The sequence below is a fragment of the Ipomoea nil genome, unplaced genomic scaffold, assembly GCF_001879475.1.
Source record: "Ipomoea nil cultivar Tokyo-kokei standard unplaced genomic scaffold, Asagao_1.1 scaffold2159, whole genome shotgun sequence".
Taxonomy (NCBI): Eukaryota; Viridiplantae; Streptophyta; class Magnoliopsida; order Solanales; family Convolvulaceae; genus Ipomoea; species Ipomoea nil.
The window spans coordinates 2,005,767-2,022,680 of NW_017618587.1; the positions used below are offsets into that span (position 1 = coordinate 2,005,767).

The 16,914-nt window shown below is 37.0% G+C and overlaps 5 protein-coding genes across 8 annotated transcripts; 3 read left to right on the top strand and 2 right to left on the bottom strand.

The window, feature by feature from the left end:
• Positions 1-280: 280 nt before the first annotated feature.
• LOC109149160 (amino acid permease 6-like) lies at positions 281-3,804 on the top strand. Its single transcript, XM_019296820.1, has 6 exons — positions 281-605; positions 1,028-1,261; positions 2,211-2,304; positions 2,497-2,857; positions 2,919-3,146; positions 3,238-3,804. The coding sequence occupies exons 1-6, from the start codon at positions 518-520 to the stop codon at positions 3,652-3,654; spliced, it is 1,422 nt and encodes a 473-aa protein (XP_019152365.1). The 5' UTR covers positions 281-517; the 3' UTR covers positions 3,655-3,804.
• An 841-nt stretch (positions 3,805-4,645) lies between these two features.
• Positions 4,646-5,146, bottom strand: LOC109149148 (50S ribosomal protein 6, chloroplastic). The gene has a single exon (XM_019296806.1). The coding sequence runs from the start codon at positions 5,100-5,102 to the stop codon at positions 4,764-4,766; it is 339 nt and encodes a 112-aa protein (XP_019152351.1). The 5' UTR covers positions 5,103-5,146; the 3' UTR covers positions 4,646-4,763.
• Positions 5,147-6,302: 1,156 nt separating this feature from the next.
• On the top strand, positions 6,303-7,890 carry LOC109149766 (ergosterol biosynthetic protein 28). Of its 3 annotated transcripts, none has more exons than XR_002049003.1 (4): positions 6,303-6,477; positions 7,139-7,345; positions 7,518-7,698; positions 7,763-7,890. XR_002049003.1 is itself a non-coding variant. In XM_019297734.1 (3 exons), exons 1-3 carry the CDS (start codon positions 6,363-6,365, stop codon positions 7,583-7,585), a joined length of 390 nt encoding a protein of 129 aa, XP_019153279.1. In that variant the 5' UTR covers positions 6,303-6,362; the 3' UTR covers positions 7,586-7,890. The 3 variants fall into 3 exon arrangements, 1 of the variants encoding a protein (XP_019153279.1); XR_002049004.1 differs by having other exon boundaries at positions 7,518-7,643; positions 7,721-7,890; XM_019297734.1 differs by having other exon boundaries at positions 7,518-7,890.
• Positions 7,775-9,265, bottom strand: LOC109149765 (EPIDERMAL PATTERNING FACTOR-like protein 2). The gene is made up of 3 exons (XM_019297733.1): positions 8,663-9,265; positions 8,552-8,583; positions 7,775-8,461 (listed from the first exon to the last, which is right to left on the bottom strand). The coding sequence occupies exons 1-3, from the start codon at positions 8,769-8,771 to the stop codon at positions 8,195-8,197; spliced, it is 408 nt and encodes a 135-aa protein (XP_019153278.1). The 5' UTR covers positions 8,772-9,265; the 3' UTR covers positions 7,775-8,194.
• A 1,760-nt stretch (positions 9,266-11,025) lies between these two features.
• On the top strand, positions 11,026-15,504 carry LOC109149764 (endo-1,4-beta-xylanase A-like). Of its 2 annotated transcripts, none has more exons than XM_019297731.1 (7): positions 11,026-11,493; positions 11,939-12,264; positions 12,350-12,509; positions 12,743-13,092; positions 13,208-13,385; positions 13,505-14,038; positions 14,247-15,504. In XM_019297731.1, exons 1-7 carry the CDS (start codon positions 11,416-11,418, stop codon positions 15,354-15,356), a joined length of 2,736 nt encoding a protein of 911 aa, XP_019153276.1. In that variant the 5' UTR covers positions 11,026-11,415; the 3' UTR covers positions 15,357-15,504. The 2 variants fall into 2 exon arrangements, with proteins under 2 accessions (XP_019153276.1, XP_019153277.1); XM_019297732.1 differs by lacking the exon at positions 11,026-11,493 and adding an exon at positions 11,505-11,804.
• Positions 15,505-16,914: the final 1,410 nt, after the last annotated feature.

The following is a 16,914-nucleotide window of genomic DNA, read 5'->3' on the forward strand; positions in this document are numbered from 1 at the left end:
ATTCTTTAATGATGTGTCATCTCCTCATTCATCATATCGTCGGTGGCATCTATATACCGGTGGTGCATCAAATATTAATCCTTTATTTATATGTATGAGTTGGCTAATGCAATTGAATTACAAACATCTTAATCAAATCAATGGTTAAAAATGAATTGACCATTTTCAATGGTTTGGACCTAACCCAAAGAAAGAAAAAGTGGGGCCACTTTGATTATTGTTGAACACTATAATAAGGCCGCACATTCTAAGGTTCATAATCCCCACCATCATTCTTAACCAAACCTAGCAGAATACCTATGTACTTATTGCACTCTATTTCCTTGGGGTTATTTTAATCCCAGATTTTCCAAATTCAGTGGAAAAGTCTGCTAGAGAATTGAATCTACTTGTCTTTTTAAACTCCCCACCATTGACTTCTCCTAAAAAAATATTGTTTTTCTCTTGTTTTGCACCCTTATAAGTTTGCTTCCCTCTCCCTCTAACAATCCATACTCGAAAGCATCCTAGACTACTCATGGCCGTGTCACAGAACCCTATGTATGTGGAAGAAGGTAGAGAGATTCTCAAGAACTTTGACGATGATGGGCACGAGAAAAGAACTGGTATATATCTTTTTACGTTTTAATTCCCATCTATTGTTTTTTGGATATTTGATATATTCTGTGGTAGGGCTAATTTTGATATGGTCCGGTGAGACATTTGGTATCTCTAGTGGTGGGACTAATCTGGATACGGTCCGGAATAGGTAGGGTTTAGGGTTCTGTATATGTGCGTTTTTTGGTGCTAGAATTTGTATATATCTTTTTGTTTTTCGTCTGTCATTTTTTATTCTTTTAGATCTATCATTTTTTTGATACGTATGACTAATCTGTTTATTGTTCGGAGTCGGTCTAGTTCAGAATTCTTTAATCGGAATCAATAAATGTGTGTTTTTTTGGGTGCTAGAAAAGTTTATAAAGTTGTCGGGATTATTGTTGTGTAATGTGGTAACGTTATTGGTGTTTGATTATTTTGAATGTTGAAGGTACGTTGGTGACGGCAAGTGCACACATCATCACGGCGGTGATTGGGTCAGGAGTCCTCTCTCTGTCGTGGGCTATAGCGCAGCTTGGATGGGCTGCCGGACCTGCCGTACTGGCGGCGTTTTCGCTCATTACATTCTTCACTTCTGCCTTGCTTGCCGACTGTTATAGATCTCCCGGTCCCGTCACCGGCACCAGAAACTATACATACATGGATGTCGTCCGTTCACACTTGGGTATAACACTATTACTTTTAAGAAACTTCTAGTGTTCAGATTCAATTATTACATTATTACATATAGTAATAATTATTATATTTTTATATTTTCTCCGAGATTTCGTTTGACCAATGTTTTTAATAATATTTTAATATTTACATATAAGGTTATAATAAAAAAAAAAAATATTTTTCGCTTACTAAAATCGCTCTCAGAAGCATTATCTATAAACATTAAAAAAGGATTTTTTTTTTTTATTTTTATTAACTATTCTTTAGAAGCAAATAAAGAGTATATATCTAATAATTTTGGTAAGACAGTTATTAATGAATTTTCCTATACTTAAATGCCTTTATGATATTTGTTACTTTATATAGCATTTTATTATTATTATTATTATTATTATTATTATTATTATTATTATTATTTTGGAGTAACGAGAGAAACATGATTACCGGAGTATGTGTGAATAGGGTAAATTTTACATGTCTATTAATCCGCAAACAACAAGGAGAAATAAATCCTAATAATGCTTCTCCCACTCAGAGATATTAATTTATGCTTCAATACTTCAATAAATTTTTAATAGAAAAAAGAGAAAATAAAAATGTGATAGGTAGTTTTTTTTTTTAAATAAAAAATAAAAAAAAATTTATGAAATAGTCCTCAACTGCTACATGAAACTCACCTTATAGTCATAACACATTAACACTAATATCAAAAAGAGTAGTCAAACTTAGAATCTTATAGTTACTAAGCTAATTATGACCGGTAGAATTATATACATGAACAACAAAATTCTATCCTGGTCATATTCATGAATATCCGATCCTTTTTTTCAAGTAATAATTATATATTTTAAAGATCGTGATTTATTATATATTCTTTAATCAAATCTTATTACATGTTTTTTTTTTAATTGTATGGAATAAAAATAATAATTACTTATTTGTTTGGCTTCTGGAAGGTGGCGTGAAGGTTCAACTGTGTGGATTATCTCAGTACGCTAATCTCGTAGGGATTTCTATTGGATACACTATTACTGCATCCATCAGTATGGTGTAAGTATTATTTTCCTTTATTATGTTTATTCAAACATTTTTTACGTGTTCGCAAACGTTAATGAACATGTCATTAGCGTAAAGAGGTTCGTTAACCTGAACGTTAACAAACACTACAAACCTTAACAATCCAACACGAATAATTTTCGTTCGTTTATGTTCGGTTCTTTAACAGCGTTTTGTAACCTGCAGGGCTGTAAAAAAGTCGAACTGTTTCCATAAGAACGGGCACGACTTCGATTGCTCGGTTCCGAGTTACCCTTTCATGATGATCTTTGCCGCAATCCAACTTGTTCTTAGCCAAATTCCCAACTTCCATGAGCTTTCATGGCTTTCCATCGTGGCGGCTGTCATGTCTTTTGCTTACTCCTCAATCGGTATCGGCCTCTCCATAGCCAAAGTTGCAGGGAGCGGGCGGGCGGCGAATTCGACCCTGACGGGGGTGGTGGTTGGGGTGGACGTTACCGGAGCTGATAAAATATGGCGCTGCTTTCAAGCCATCGGAAACATTGCATTCGCCTATGCTTATTCCACCGTTCTCATTGAGATTCAGGTACATTATTTATTGCTCTGATACCAAATTGAAAAATACCTGAAATGGTGCATTATTACAGGATACTTTGAGATCACACCCGCCGGAAAACATGGTGATGAAGAAAGCGTCGGCCATCGGAGTGTCCACCACCACCGTATTCTACGTCATGTGCGGTTGCATTGGCTACGCCGCCTTCGGAAACGACGCTCCCGGGAATTTCCTCACCGGCTTCGGTTTCTACGAGCCCTTCTGGCTAATCGACGTCGCCAACATCTGCATCGCCATCCACCTCGTCGGAGCTTACCAGGTATTTTCTGAATTGAAATATCACCTGTTTAACACTGTTTCAAGCAACACGTGGACTATAGTCTTTTTTTTTTTTTTTTTTTTTTTTATAGGTTTTCTGTCAGCCATTATTTAGCTTCGTGGAGCTTCACTGCAAGCAGCGATATCCGAGCAGCAAATTCATAACGGCGGAAAACGCAGTCCAGTTACCGTTCGTCGGCCAGTACTACATAAACGGTTTTAGGCTGGTGTGGCGGACGGCTTTCGTGATCGTGACGGCGGTGGTGGCGATGATATTTCCGTTCTTCAACGACTTTCTGGGGCTGATAGGGGCGGCGTCGTTCTATCCGTTGACGGTGTACTTCCCCATAGAGATGCACATCGCGCAGGCGAGGATTCGCAAGTACTCATTCCGGTGGACATGGCTGAAGATTCTGAGCTTTACTTGCCTTGCGGTGTCGCTGGTTGCCGCCGCTGGATCTATACAGGGTCTTATCACCAGTCTCAAGAAGTTTAAGCCTTTCCATTAATTACTTGTTGCGGATATTAGCTCATTCATTTACATTGTCTTGGAATGTGAAATGGTTTTAAATTTGAGTAAGAACAAAAGACCTAGCATTCATGTTTTCTAACTAGTTTTGTGGTTTTTTTAATATATGTTGAGGCTGATTTATGTGTCTGTCTCAGTTAACGACTCTGTCTGTTCCTATCTTCTATGGTCATGGATATTTCAGTCATGGCAGGGTTGAACTTCTTTTTTGTTGGGCAGAGGCAGGTAAATGCCAAGTTTAGCATCCGATAATGTGAGTAGGGACATTTAAGTTTAAGGATGAATTCAACAAGGCAACCCAACCTAGTTTATCAGGTTGTTACTTATTAGCCTATTAACTTTTTTATTTAATTTGGTCAATTATGGACAACTCAGACTAATTTATCCCCTTGTGATTCTTTACGGGCTAGGAATATAAAATGGCATTTATCCACAGTATGCACCCTCGGGTAGTGATTGCGATTTTCTCGACACTAAAAAAAAAAAGCATTCTAACAAAGGGGAATTTTAGAAATCGTGTAAATTGCAGATCCATGGATACTTCTTCCAGCTTTTGTATAGAACTGAGCAGACTGAAACAACACTAACAAGAATTTCCATTGCCAGAGCTAACAGCATCACACATCAGTAATTCATCTGTTGATGACCAGAGAAAATGCAGTCCACAAAACTCCAGAAACCAAAATCTGGATTGTTTTATTCTTCAAAAACTCATAGAAAATCACCCATCCTCCACACTTGGAATACAATTCAATAAGCCCCAACAGCAATTATTTAAAGGCACTCAAGCTAGTAAATGCAATGCAAATATACAAGCTCAACTCCCAGTTTCTGAGGGGTTTTTCTTGTTTTTTAAGTTTCCCAAAACCAGAAACTTCTTAATTTTTTATCTTGATATCATGAAGTAGTTGGACCATTGTAAACCCATTTTCCTTAATTAATGTTTATTCCTTTGCAGAAACCTTGGACACTTTGAGAAATGATTCGGATTAAAGTGACAGGGAGTAAACAATTTGCAACTCATAATACAGAGGAATATTGTCAAAACAACAACAAAAGCAGACAAATTAACATCATAAACAAAGAGAATTACTCAGAATTAGCAACGGGTTCTGGCGGGGCGGCTGCGGCGGTGTTTTCTTCGGAGACAAGTGTCCACTCGGGGGGCAACGGCGGGAGAGGGGGGTAGAAAGTCGGCCCTTTGCGGCGGACGTCCCAAGGTTGGGTCTTTTTGGGCCGCGTCTTTATGTGAAGGGAGGTCGCCTTCTTCTTCGGCCGAGACGAGCACTCTATCGCCAGTCCCCCAACGCTGTTGCTGCCTAGAGCCGGTAAGGTCTTGGGGGAGCCGCCGATTGGAACTCCGATGGGTGACGGTGGAGAACGGCGGAGCACCACCATTCTTGAAACACACACGGCCGAGACTGACATTGTTTTTCCTCTTCTTCTTCTTCTTCTTCTCGGAGGACCATTGAGTGAGTATATGAGGATAAAGTTATCCAGTTGCTGCTCTGACGACGTCGTATCAAATTTTGGGCTTTTTAATTATTTACTACATGGGCTTTTCTATAATCAATCGGCCCATGATACATTGGTCCACACAAGTTGTGTGTATCATATTTTATTTACTATAAAATAATAATGTACATTCAATTTAAAAATAATGTATATTTAGTACAAAAATAATGTACATTGTATTTAGGAGATTTACGTTATTTTTGTTCTGAGTGTATATTATATTATATAATGTACATTCAGTATTAAAATAATGTATATTTAATATTGAGAAAGTGACACTTTTTCTTCCTTTGTTATATACTTATAGCACTTTTTTCCCCTAAATTATTTAAGTGACAATTTTCTCCCCTGATATATTAAATGGAATATTTACCCTTAAAATAAATATTTCATTTATTTTTTTTCTCCAACAAATTATAACCACGATTTGAAAAAATAAAATACATTAAGTGTTGAATTTAGAATATTTTAAAAATAAAAAAAAATAAAATTTTAAAAGAAAGTTTGAACCAACCGTTCAAATTGGATCCAAAATCGTAAACTGACGGTTCAAAATAAAACTGAAACCGCGGTTATATATACTTATATGTGCGAGTCAATATAAATGTGGAAAAAAACATACACTATTTGCAAATATTATAATTCTAATTTAAGTTATTGCTAGTAGTTGTTCCGATTTGAACTTCCGGTTCACGGTTCAGAATCTATTTTTTTCCAGTTCACAATTTTAATAAACGAAAACCCAAATATTGGGTTATATTATGAATCATAACCGAAATTTTTTAATTTGATTGCTATAGTGTTTGGTTCAGTTTGAACCGAACCGTGATCATCCCTACGTATAAGCAATAATTTGTTGAAGAAGAGAAATAAATAAAATATTTGTTTTAAGTGTAGAAATGTCCATTTAATATTATCAGGGGAAAAAATCGCCACTTTTATAATAATTGAGGGGACAAATATGAATGCATAAATAATTCAGGGAGAAAAAATACTATAAACATATAACACAGGAGAAAAAGTGTCATTTTTTCTTTAATATTTAATATATTAAAAATGTACTTTTTGTTATGGTTTGGGATCATTTGCCCATTCTTATTCTTTAAAGAATCATGTGAAATCATTGTTGCTTATCAGTTTTCCAGTTTGACTGCTCAGAGACGAACGGAGAAGATGAAGCTACTGGGATGGTGGCTAATGCTAGTGGGAACGCTCCGATTAGCATCAGTGTGGTTCGGGTTCTTCGACATCTGGGCTCTTCGGCTCGCCGTTTTCTCAAAAGCCACAAGTATGTATTCCCCCTTCCGAATCTCTCTATCTTTCACATTTTTCTTACGAATTTCTCATTAGTTCGCAATGTGTGCAATTAGTTTAGTAATTGAAGTGTGATAAACCTTTAAGATCTTGGCCTTGCTCCATTAGTGATGGTTGTAATGCTTCTTGGCTTGTTAGAGTTATACCAGTTCAACATGATGTATTTCAGCTTAAAGATTTGATCTTTGGGTGTTTTAATGGTAGTCAAGGAATCATTTTAGTGCTTTTAGGTTAGAGATGAGAAAGATTGACCCCTAATGATTTAGAAACTCCAATTGCTGTGTGTGTTATTAATTGATGGATGTAGAGCTCCTAAACCAGTTTTCGATTTTGCATTGTCTCAGATCAGAAACTATAATTGCTGCTTCTAGCAATGTTTCTGTTGAGATAAACGAGAACAAGAATATAGAGAAGACAAGATTTATGTATGAAGCTTGAAACAGTATTAAAGCCATAAATGTCTCTACCAAAAAAAAAAAAAAATTAAAGCCATAAATGTGGGAAATGAGGAAACTGGAAAGATTAAGGGTCTTTGTCGTGGTGGGTTATTGATTTTTAACCCTTTCTTGTTGGCCAAAAAGTTTTTCGATTTACCTGCCTAATGAAAACTATTGTGTTTCACGTATCATTTGCAGTGACTGAAGTTCATGGGAGGACATTTGGAGTGTGGACTCTGTTGACCTGTACACTTTGCTATCTCTGTGCCTTTAACCTTGACAACAAGCCCTTGTATTTAGCGACTTTCTTATCTTTTATCTATGCCTTGGGTCATTTCTTGTCTGAATTCCTGATCTATCACACCATGGAAATAAGAAACCTTATGACTGTCGGAGTCTTTGCAGGTAATCATACCGTAAAATGTATCTGCTTCCTTTAACTTGACCATTTCTCTCCATATTTTCTCTGATATCTTCTGTATAATTAAGTCTTGTTTTTGAATATCATACCCAATTACCCATAGTGCGTTTTTGAATATCCCATTAGTCTAATAAGTCAAATGGCTTTCTTTTTCAGGAACGTCAATCATATGGATGTTGTTACAATGGAATTCACATCAACGTGTGAGGACTAAGAGTTCTTAAACGCGAAATGGCACATCAACCTTTGTGTTTGAAATGATTCAAAAAGTTGCTGCTCTGAAAGTCTGAACCGTTTAGTTCTTGCTATTAGTTAACATCCCGAGGTTGCTGAACAGTTGGGTCTGCAAGTTTTGCTGTTTGAGCTCTCTTGAACTTGAATCCATTCCTATTCCTACACAGATTTTATAGCCATTTTTAGCTTTTGTTGTTGGCATCTCAGTACCTTAATCTTGTCAATTCATGTAACTCTAATCTTGTGTTTCTGATTCTGGAACTTACATCATAGTTTCTTGATGCACTTCGATTCATTCTGTCATTCTTTATACACTGCTAGTTTCTTCTTATTCTTGAAATATTTACTTGCAGTTCACAGATGACAGAAAACTATTACCATACTATAACAAATAGAATAAGAGAAAAAAAGGGTATGTAAACAACATGAAACGGCCTGAAAACAAACACGATTACACCACATCAATATTGCCCGCAACCAAACTGGGTGCTATCCACATTTGTGGCCAACCAATCTGCACATGAATTTGCCTCTCTATTAATATGTTGGTCAAGAATGATAGGTAACATTTTGATGGTTTAATTTTTTATACAGGTTGGTCAAGGATTGAAAAAGTGGTTTCCACATTTACACTTCCAAGACATGGGCTTGTAGTTGTCGATACCATCTCCTCTGGAATAAGCAACAACTTTGGGAACTGCATTGAACTGATGGGTTCTTGTTTGGGGGTGTTTGGGGTCTGAAGGATCATCAATGGGGACTTGAACTGCTTCACAGTGACCACAATTCCTGCATCTGCTCTCGCATCTGGGAGGCCTTGAACCAATCAAAGATCTCATCTTTACTTCTTTTCCTTCATTTCTCCTCTTCATTTTCATCCATGCATGATGATAAAGATTTTATCAATAATGATATTGTGATAGAATGATTGATGTGTATCTGATGTGAAACCTTACCTGAGTTCTTTCCAGGTTGGGAGTATCTCTGCCTGAAATGCACAGAGGGAAAGTTTAAATTCATGAAGAGAAACTGATATTTTGAAAATATGGAAATGACCCATTACTGACCTTGAGCCAATGAACTGAAATGGATGAAGCTTGAAACTGAGAGGAGCAGCAGAAAGATGATTAGCTGATGATTTCTGCACCAAAGCATTCTCTGTTGATAGCAGGTCATTTTTTTTTTTTTTAGTTTTCAGAGAGAAAGAGGAAAGGAATGGAAGACAGAGAGAGGGTTGGTTTTCTAGACTTAAAAGGCTATTCATATATAGCATCAGAAGATGGATATGGTGGGGGCAACCATAAGGTTTCAAGTTTGATTACCTCGTGGGAGTTGTCTATTGACGTTTTTGGTTTGAACTGGTTAATGGTTTTTTGTGGTCCTTTGTTGACTAGGATCACTGTATGAATTTCACCCAAAACGCACTTTCAAGTAGCAGATATTGACTTTCTCGTAAATCAAAGAAGATGGGTGTATGCAAGAAGGGAATGGTGCAAAAGATGAGCAAAGAGAAAAGGTATGAAAGTGGAAGGAGCTCACAACCTCGTACCATGAGCCCCCAGAATTTCAAAATATAATGTTGGCCAACCAAGAAACTAAGGTTAGGAGTTGGAACCCATTGTATAGTATACAGCAAGCTAGCTAGCAATGCTCATCTTGAAAACAGGAGAATTGAAGCTGTGATGCCATGCTGTTTCTAAGTTCCAAGAAATAATACAGTCAATGAAACAAAAGAATGCTCCCAAATTCCAAGCATCCATGTGTAAAGGCTGCAACCACCCAAAAAGGGGGCAGGGAGGTGATAAGATCATAAGAGAGAGGCATTTTGCAGAAAGAGACAAGTGAAGTCACAGGTGTGGCGTATGGGCTTTCGTTTTCCGCCATACTCACCCACTTTGTCCCCCTCATTTGCCTGCATCATCAATGCTACTTCATCTAATACCATATATCACTATCATATCTATCTGTGCTGGATTTTTTTTACCACTTCAACTTAAGGGTCTGTGTTGGTAAACTACCAGCCTAGGTTGCTCATAGCTGATCGGCTCAAATCAAGAAGATCAATAGATCGCTCGTGCTCATAATAAGAATCGAACTTATAATCATTATTAAATCAATAATCTGACCAACTTGGTTGGGTTGTCCCAACAATTCAATTTCAATGCTAGTAATACTACATCTACACTCCAAATCTGTCATCTTTTTTTCATTTTTATTCAATTATTGTGTTGCCCACCTGTTTTGAAACAGTGGAGTGACATTTACAGTTTCCAAGAAGTTTTGTGTAATTAGGGTTAGGTGACACACCTTCAAAGTTCAAACCCAATGTGATCCTTGGACTACTCTTATAAGCCTGTGTTCATACCACATATTCAATATCTTTAATCATGAAGCGTTGGAACAATTAAGAAATTAAAGATTCTAGAAATTTTTAAATGTGTTACTAGATACATATCAAGTATAAATATATTGGCCCTGTTTGGTAAAAAATTGGCCTATAGGTCAATTTTGGCTTATTTGACTACTATTAATTGTTTGATTAAGTTAAAATATCAATATAAATGTTTGGTTAATTAGCTTTTTGTAACTCCAAAAGGCTAAAATTCAAAAAGCTACTCCAAGCAACTTTTTCAATTAACTTTTTGAGAAAAGAAATTATATCAAACAGCTATCAGTTAACAGCTAATTTATCAAACACTTTTCTACAATCAGCTAATGTTATCAACTATTTATACACTCTAATTAACACAATCAGCTAACAACTAACAGCTATCAGCTAACAACCATTTTACCAAACAGGGCCATTATTTTTATTAAGAAAAAGTCTACGCTACCAATCGACACCGATATTTCTTACATTTCGCACAACCACTAAGACATTTTACATTTACTTTTAGTTACATGTATATGTACAATTGACACTTTAGAAATTTCATAATTTTGTATTTTTGAAATATAGTTCAACATTGTATAGAGTTGTACAATTTCTTGAAATTATATAGCATTAACTGGAAATACAGTAATAAACCTACCAACAGTGGTTTTAAATTGTCACACAACTGAATAGATAAAACATAACTAAATAGATAAAACATAATTTTTGTACTAAACGTTCTTACTAACATTGTTTTTTTGTTAGCCATCGCAAAAGATCTCCATCCTCCTGTGTAATGGTCTGTGCAAGTTTGACCAGTGTATGAACGAGGAGGGACAGGAAATCAAAACTGCAGTAAATAACTGATCCCACAGCCTGAAACAATTATTATTGCATGTAAAATATCTTTAGCTTCATGTAACTTATTAATAATGATAATATTTAGTCCGTATAAACAGTTCAGTTGATCATAAAAGCTCTTTTAGGAGATTGATGAGATTAAAATAATAATTTAAAAATTAAATATTACATACAATATTGCAATAATTAAATTAAAAAAATATACGAGTAATTTTTATGGAGGCTCTAATTTTTCTACAAAGCTAAGTTCCGGTCAGGCAGGCAGCTAGTCCTTCCCGGCCGATAAAGAGTGTAGTTCGGCGATAATTGATCGGAAAGTGTGGACTTATGTTCTGAGGTTGTTTGAATTTAACTAACAAAATAGAGGGAAGAGATTGTGGAATTCAAAAGTCAAACAGATTAAAGTTTAAAGTGAGCAGTGAGAACAGTGTCAGGTTGGCTGGTGGTTTGTATCTTTCTTAAGTTGCAAACAATCCGGGATGGAATGACTGAAATTCTTGTGTGAAATTCCTCGTCGATTTCTGTTCCCCCAGATCCATTCTCAGGCAAGCTTTGATTATTGTCCGAGAGGTGAAAATTGGATATATGCGAAAAGTGCAGACTTTTCTAGGATTGAAGAGAGATATGGAGAAGCTATCGCTAATCGATGGCAACATTTCTGAGGTATAAAATGGGTTTTAACGATTGGGTTGTGCAGTTTTTTGCCGTTTTACCCAGTTTGATCTTTCTTGATGCCGTTTGACTCATTGCATATACGCTGGTAGTTTCTTCTGATTATTGAGTATTCAGATGCAATTCACAGATAACGGAAAACTGTTTGATAATGCTATTATATTGGTATCCTGATTGTTTGGAGGGCACTAGAGTATTTGGGATAGGAAAATGTGTGGTTATGCATAAGAGAATTGTAGGTTTATAGCATGAGCACCAACTGTTTGATACTTGGCTTGAACGTTGCAGCAATGTTGGTCTTAGTAAGTTTTCAAGTTTTGATTTCTGCTATAAAATAGTTAGGTAACTTGTTTCTGCATAAAGAGAAATTAGTTTATTCATACACTGCAAAATTAGCTTATGGTTAGCTAGAATCATATGATTTTCTCTCCTGCAGAATTCAAGGAAGAATTCGACGGACCATTCTGGTACTAATATCATCCTTAACCACAACTTCTCTGAAGGGATGAATTTATGGCACCCCAATTGCTGTGAAGCCTTTGTGGTTCCAGCAGACACAGGAAGTTATGCTGTTATTACTAATCGCAAGGAATGTTGGCAAGGCTTGGAGCAAGATATTACCAAAAGAGTTTCTACAGGCTCCACTTACACAGTTTGTGCTTTTGTTGGAGTCTCGGGAGCAATTTCAGGTTGTACTGATGTCCAGGCTACGCTGAAAGTAGAATATCGAGATTCAGCTACTAGCTATGTCTTTATCGGAAGGTATTATTTTCCCTCTTATTATGCATGCCTTTTACTTATTTATGTAATAAAACCCGGTGTTATAATGGAAATCTTGCACGTGCAGACGACCTGTTTCTAAAGACTGTTGGGAAAAACTGGAAGGCACATTTTCACTCTCTGGTACACCTGATCAGGTTGTATTTTATCTGGAAGGACCTTTACCTGGTGTAGACCTACTTGTAAAATCAGTTGTGATCACCTGTTCGAGTTCCTTAAAATGTGAAGTGAGTATACCCCAATCTCCTCTTATCCTTTTTGTTCCATATGGCTGTTGGTACTTCCAATTGGTAGCAAAGTCTATATTTGAGTGGATTTAGGAATTAGGATCATTGTCGAAAATTGTCTGCACAAAAGGAAAAGAGTAAAAAATTACTCACATTATCCAGTGTTTTTTTGTAGTTTGCTCAAATTCTCTCCTTTGGTTCATGACAGCTTTTGTTTGCCTTGTAATTGATAGAGTTCTAGCACACATTCTTTCTCTGCTGGAGAAAGGAAAGTGTTCAGCCCCATATTTGAGGATAGCCCGAATAACTGGTCAGGGAGAGGCTGCAAGATTGTTCTGCATGAATCTATGGCAGATGGGAGAATCCGTCCAGTGTCCGGAAATTCTTTTGCACGTGCAACGGAGAGGACACAGATCTGGAATGGAATTCAGCAAGAGATAACGGGAACAGTACTGCGAAAGCTTGCCTATGAAGTTACTGCTGTAGTTCGTTTATATGGAAACAATGTCACTAGTGCAGATGTTCAGGCAACACTGTTGGTTCAGGGAGCTGATTTCCGTGAAGAGTACATAGGCATTGCATCGTATGTCTTGCCCTCCTTATCTTGCAACTTTAATTTTTACTAATAGCATTTTGTTATGAAGCTTCCTTTAAAACAATTTAATGAAATTGCTAAAAGAACCTGGATTGTTCTGTAGTGTACAGGCAACAGACAAGGAATGGACACAGTTACGAGGAAAGTTTCTTCTAAATGGTTTCCCATCTAAGGTAGTTATCTTTTTGGAAGGCCCACCTCCAGGCACTGACATTCTCCTTAATAGTTTAACCGTGAAACATGCAGCTAAAGTTCTTCAATCCCCTCCACCAAGGATTGAGGTTAGTCGAACGCATCTTTATATTTTTTGCGTTTCATGAGTTATGAGCTGTTTCTTGGTTAATTCAGTCCATAATGACTCCAAACAAGAGAGGCAGTTCGATATAATCCAGTTCTCCAGAATGCAGATTTTGGTGGCAATGTTATCACAAATACCAACCTTAATGATGGGACAAATGGGTGGTTTCCCGTTGGAAACTGCACCCTGATTGTCGGAACAGGCTCACCACGTATAATTCCTCCAGCGGCTAGAGATTCTCTTGGAACTCATCTACCTTTAAGTGGTCGCTACATTCTTGTGACAAATCGTACACATACATGGATGGGTCCTGCTCAGATGATTACAGATAAAGTAAAACTCTATTTGACGTATCAGGTGTCTGCATGGGTTAGAATTGGAAAAACAACAGGTGCTCAGACTGTAAATCTTGCCCTTGATGTGGACAGCCAATGGGTGAATGGGGGCCATGTTGAGATTAATGATGATAGATGGCATGAAATTTCTGGATCTTTCAGAATTGAGAAAGAACCTGCTAAGATAATGGTTTACATTCAGGGTCCTGCTCCCGGTGTTGACTTAATGGTTGCTGCACTTCATGTTTTTGCAGTTGATAGAAAGGCACGGTTTGAACACTTAAGGAGAGAAACCGATAAGGTAATTCTCTATCTGTTTCTTACAGTATTTTCATCACAAAAGAAATTAATTGTGGACAGGCTGATTGTACAGTCATCTATCAACTATGATTTGAAGATGGGATTCAAATCCAAGCCAAATGCTTAGGAAGGGGCTTATTCTAGGTTGTTTTTATTATTATTATTTATTTATTTAGAATGTGAATATCCATGTTTGCTTGGACCTGCAGATACGCAAGCGTGATGTTATCTTGAAATTCTCCGGATCAGACAGTTTGCATGGAGCTGCTGTGAGAGTAAGGCAAACTCAAAATAGCTTCCCATTCGGGTCATGCATTTCGAGAGGAAACATAGACAATGAAGACTTCACTGAATTCTTTGTCAAAAATTTTAATTGGGCTGTGTTTGGGAACGAGTTGAAGTGGTACTCGACAGAACCAGAACAAGGAAAGCTCAATTATAAAGACACAGATGAGCTCTTGGAGTTTTGCACGAGAAACAACATTCAAGTCCGTGGTCATTGTATCTTCTGGGAGGTGGAGGATGTAGTTCAGTCATGGGTACGCGGTTTGAGCAAGAGTGACCTGTCAAAAGCTGTTCAAAACCGCATAACAGGCCTGCTCACACGGTACAAGGGAAAGATCAAACACTACGATGTGAATAATGAGATGATGCATGGCTCATTCTATCAAGAGCGACTGGGTGAAGAAATCAGAGCAAACATGTTCAAGACTGCAAACCAGCTTGACCCATCTGCTGTCCTCTTTGTCAACGATTACCATATTGAAGATGGTGGCGACAGTCAGTCATGCCCAGATAGGTATATCGAGCACATTCTTGATCTCCAGGAACAAGGGGCGCCTATTGGAGGCATAGGCATTCAGGGACACATAGACTGCCCAGTTGGGCCAATTATTCATTCCGCTCTGAATAAACTGGGAATTCTCGGACTCCCAGTCTGGTTCACCGAAATAGATTTCTCTTCAACTAACGAATATATTAGAGCAGATGATTTAGAAGTTATGCTTCGGGAATGTTTTGCCCACCCTGCTGTGGAAGGCATAATGCTATGGGGATTCTGGGAGTTATTCATGTCCCGAGAAAACTCCCATCTAGTGAATGCTGAAGGCGATCTCAATGAAGCTGGCAGACGATACCTTGCGCTTAAAGAAGAATGGCTGTCCCATTCTCATGGACATATTGATGACCAGGGACACTTCTCCTTCAGAGGATTCCATGGATCATATGAACTGGAAATCACTGGCATGTCAAAGAGATTTACCAGGACATTTGTTGTTGAAAAGGGTGATGATCCTCTTGTAATCTCCATTGATCTATAGTTCTTCACTACCCACTTTCAAGGCCTTGTATGATAAATCTTCTTCTTTATCATTAATTATGCCTTTAAACAAAATGTTTATGTTGTATATACTCTAAACTTATGATTTTAGAACTGAATAAAGGGCATCTCACATCTTTGTTTTTGTAGCTCGGAGCTCTTTAACATGGTTCACACATATAAGAGCCGATCTTTCAACCTTACAGTTTGTTTACTAATTCATATTCCTATTAGATCTTTGATGCATTTATTGTTATCCCCACATTGCCACCATCACTTTTTGTCCACAAAAGGCGAAATTCCCTCGCTCTCAAGTCCCTACAGAATAATAAAGGGGGTAAATCACGGTTATTCATGCATTCATTGTCATTTCCACACCTCCATCACCACTTATGTCACAAAAAGTGGCCTCTAGGGCCCTCAACCTAGGTCTGACAAAATAGTGAAGGGATAAATCACGGTGTAGTGACACATTAAGTAGGAGGGTTAGTGTATGGTGTCCACAAGGAGGCAATTTATATCGTAACGTTTTAATATCGTTTTGATATTTAAGCTTTAAATGATTCTGTAGTTTTCTGTTTCTCATGTTTCAACACAAATTTTAATTTATTATAAGTACAGAATCAATACTCTCAAAGTACAAAATTTTATAACACGAGACACAAATACGCAGAACACAAGACACATACACAAATAAAAAATATATTTTAATACATTTTACTATTTTAGTATATTAAAAATGTACCTTATATTCATGGTCCACACAGGGCAAATTATGCTGTGGACTCAGGTCCATTATGCATTGTGGACACGAGTCCAAAACGACGGCATTCCAATTAAAAAAAAAAAATTGATTTTGTATCGCCGTTAATGGCGTTATTCGTTTGTGGACTTATGAATGTATAGTTATAAAATTATGAATGTACAGTTATGCAATTATGAATGTACAGTTATGGAATTATGAATACAGAGCTCTGACATTATGAACTTACACTTATGAACGTATAGTGATAAAATTATGAACATATGCTCCTATAATTATGAAAATGGGAGAATGAGTGTTGAAGAGAGCTTTTGTGTGAAGAAGAAATGGAAGCTTGATTGAGGAAACTTGCGAAAATGAATGCTTTATCATTAGAAAAAAAGCGGTCTAAAATTAAAATAAAAAAAATAAAAATAAATTGGTGGAAGATAACGGTGCCACTTACGACACCATTACCGTGTCCACAATGTATGCTGGACACGGATCCATAGCATAACGATTGTCCACACAGCTACACACTAATTTGCCCAAACCCTATTTGAGGTTAAAAGAGTTGAGTGACGGATGTAATTATAGCTGGGCCGGGCCCAAATTCATAATTTGGTTGGGCTTAATTTACAGGTAAATGATTGATACGTTAATGGAGCCCAACAGTACGGTTACAATGTGATTGACGTAAATTTGTTTTTGATGGGATAAAGCAATTGAAGAAGACAACTCCCCATACACATAATTAAGTTGCTTTTAAAGTAAGATTAAGACACTTAAACATCTGATTACTAGAAGTTAAACATTG

What these genes read in the sequence shown, in the direction of transcription:
- LOC109149160 (XM_019296820.1), top strand. Translation starts at nt 518, where the DNA reads ATGGCCGTGTCACAGAACCCTATGTATGTGGAAGAAGGTAGAGAGATT. An exon ending in TGTCGTCCGTTCACACTTGG is followed by an intron (nt 1,262 to 2,210) that starts GTATAACACTAT and finishes GGCTTCTGGAAG; the next exon opens with GTGGCGTGAAGGTTCAACTG. An exon ending in ACTGCATCCATCAGTATGGT is followed by an intron (nt 2,305 to 2,496) that starts GTAAGTATTATT and finishes TGTAACCTGCAG; the next exon opens with GGCTGTAAAAAAGTCGAACT.
- LOC109149148 (XM_019296806.1), bottom strand. Translation starts at nt 5,102, where the DNA reads ATGTCAGTCTCGGCCGTGTGTGTTTCAAGAATGGTGGTGCTCCGCCGT.
- LOC109149766 (XM_019297734.1), top strand. Translation starts at nt 6,363, where the DNA reads ATGAAGCTACTGGGATGGTGGCTAATGCTAGTGGGAACGCTCCGATTA. An exon ending in CGTTTTCTCAAAAGCCACAA is followed by an intron (nt 6,478 to 7,138) that starts GTATGTATTCCC and finishes TATCATTTGCAG; the next exon opens with TGACTGAAGTTCATGGGAGG. An exon ending in GACTGTCGGAGTCTTTGCAG is followed by an intron (nt 7,346 to 7,517) that starts GTAATCATACCG and finishes TTTCTTTTTCAG; the next exon opens with GAACGTCAATCATATGGATG.
- LOC109149765 (XM_019297733.1), bottom strand. Translation starts at nt 8,771, where the DNA reads ATGACCTGCTATCAACAGAGAATGCTTTGGTGCAGAAATCATCAGCTA. An exon ending in TTTCAGTTCATTGGCTCAAG is followed by an intron (nt 8,584 to 8,662) that starts GTCAGTAATGGG and finishes TGTGCATTTCAG; the next exon opens with GCAGAGATACTCCCAACCTG. An exon ending in CCAACCTGGAAAGAACTCAG is followed by an intron (nt 8,462 to 8,551) that starts GTAAGGTTTCAC and finishes ATGAAAATGAAG; the next exon opens with AGGAGAAATGAAGGAAAAGA.
- LOC109149764 (XM_019297731.1), top strand. Translation starts at nt 11,416, where the DNA reads ATGCGAAAAGTGCAGACTTTTCTAGGATTGAAGAGAGATATGGAGAAG. An exon ending in GAGTACATAGGCATTGCATC is followed by an intron (nt 13,093 to 13,207) that starts GTATGTCTTGCC and finishes ATTGTTCTGTAG; the next exon opens with TGTACAGGCAACAGACAAGG. An exon ending in TAAGGAGAGAAACCGATAAG is followed by an intron (nt 14,039 to 14,246) that starts GTAATTCTCTAT and finishes TTGGACCTGCAG; the next exon opens with ATACGCAAGCGTGATGTTAT.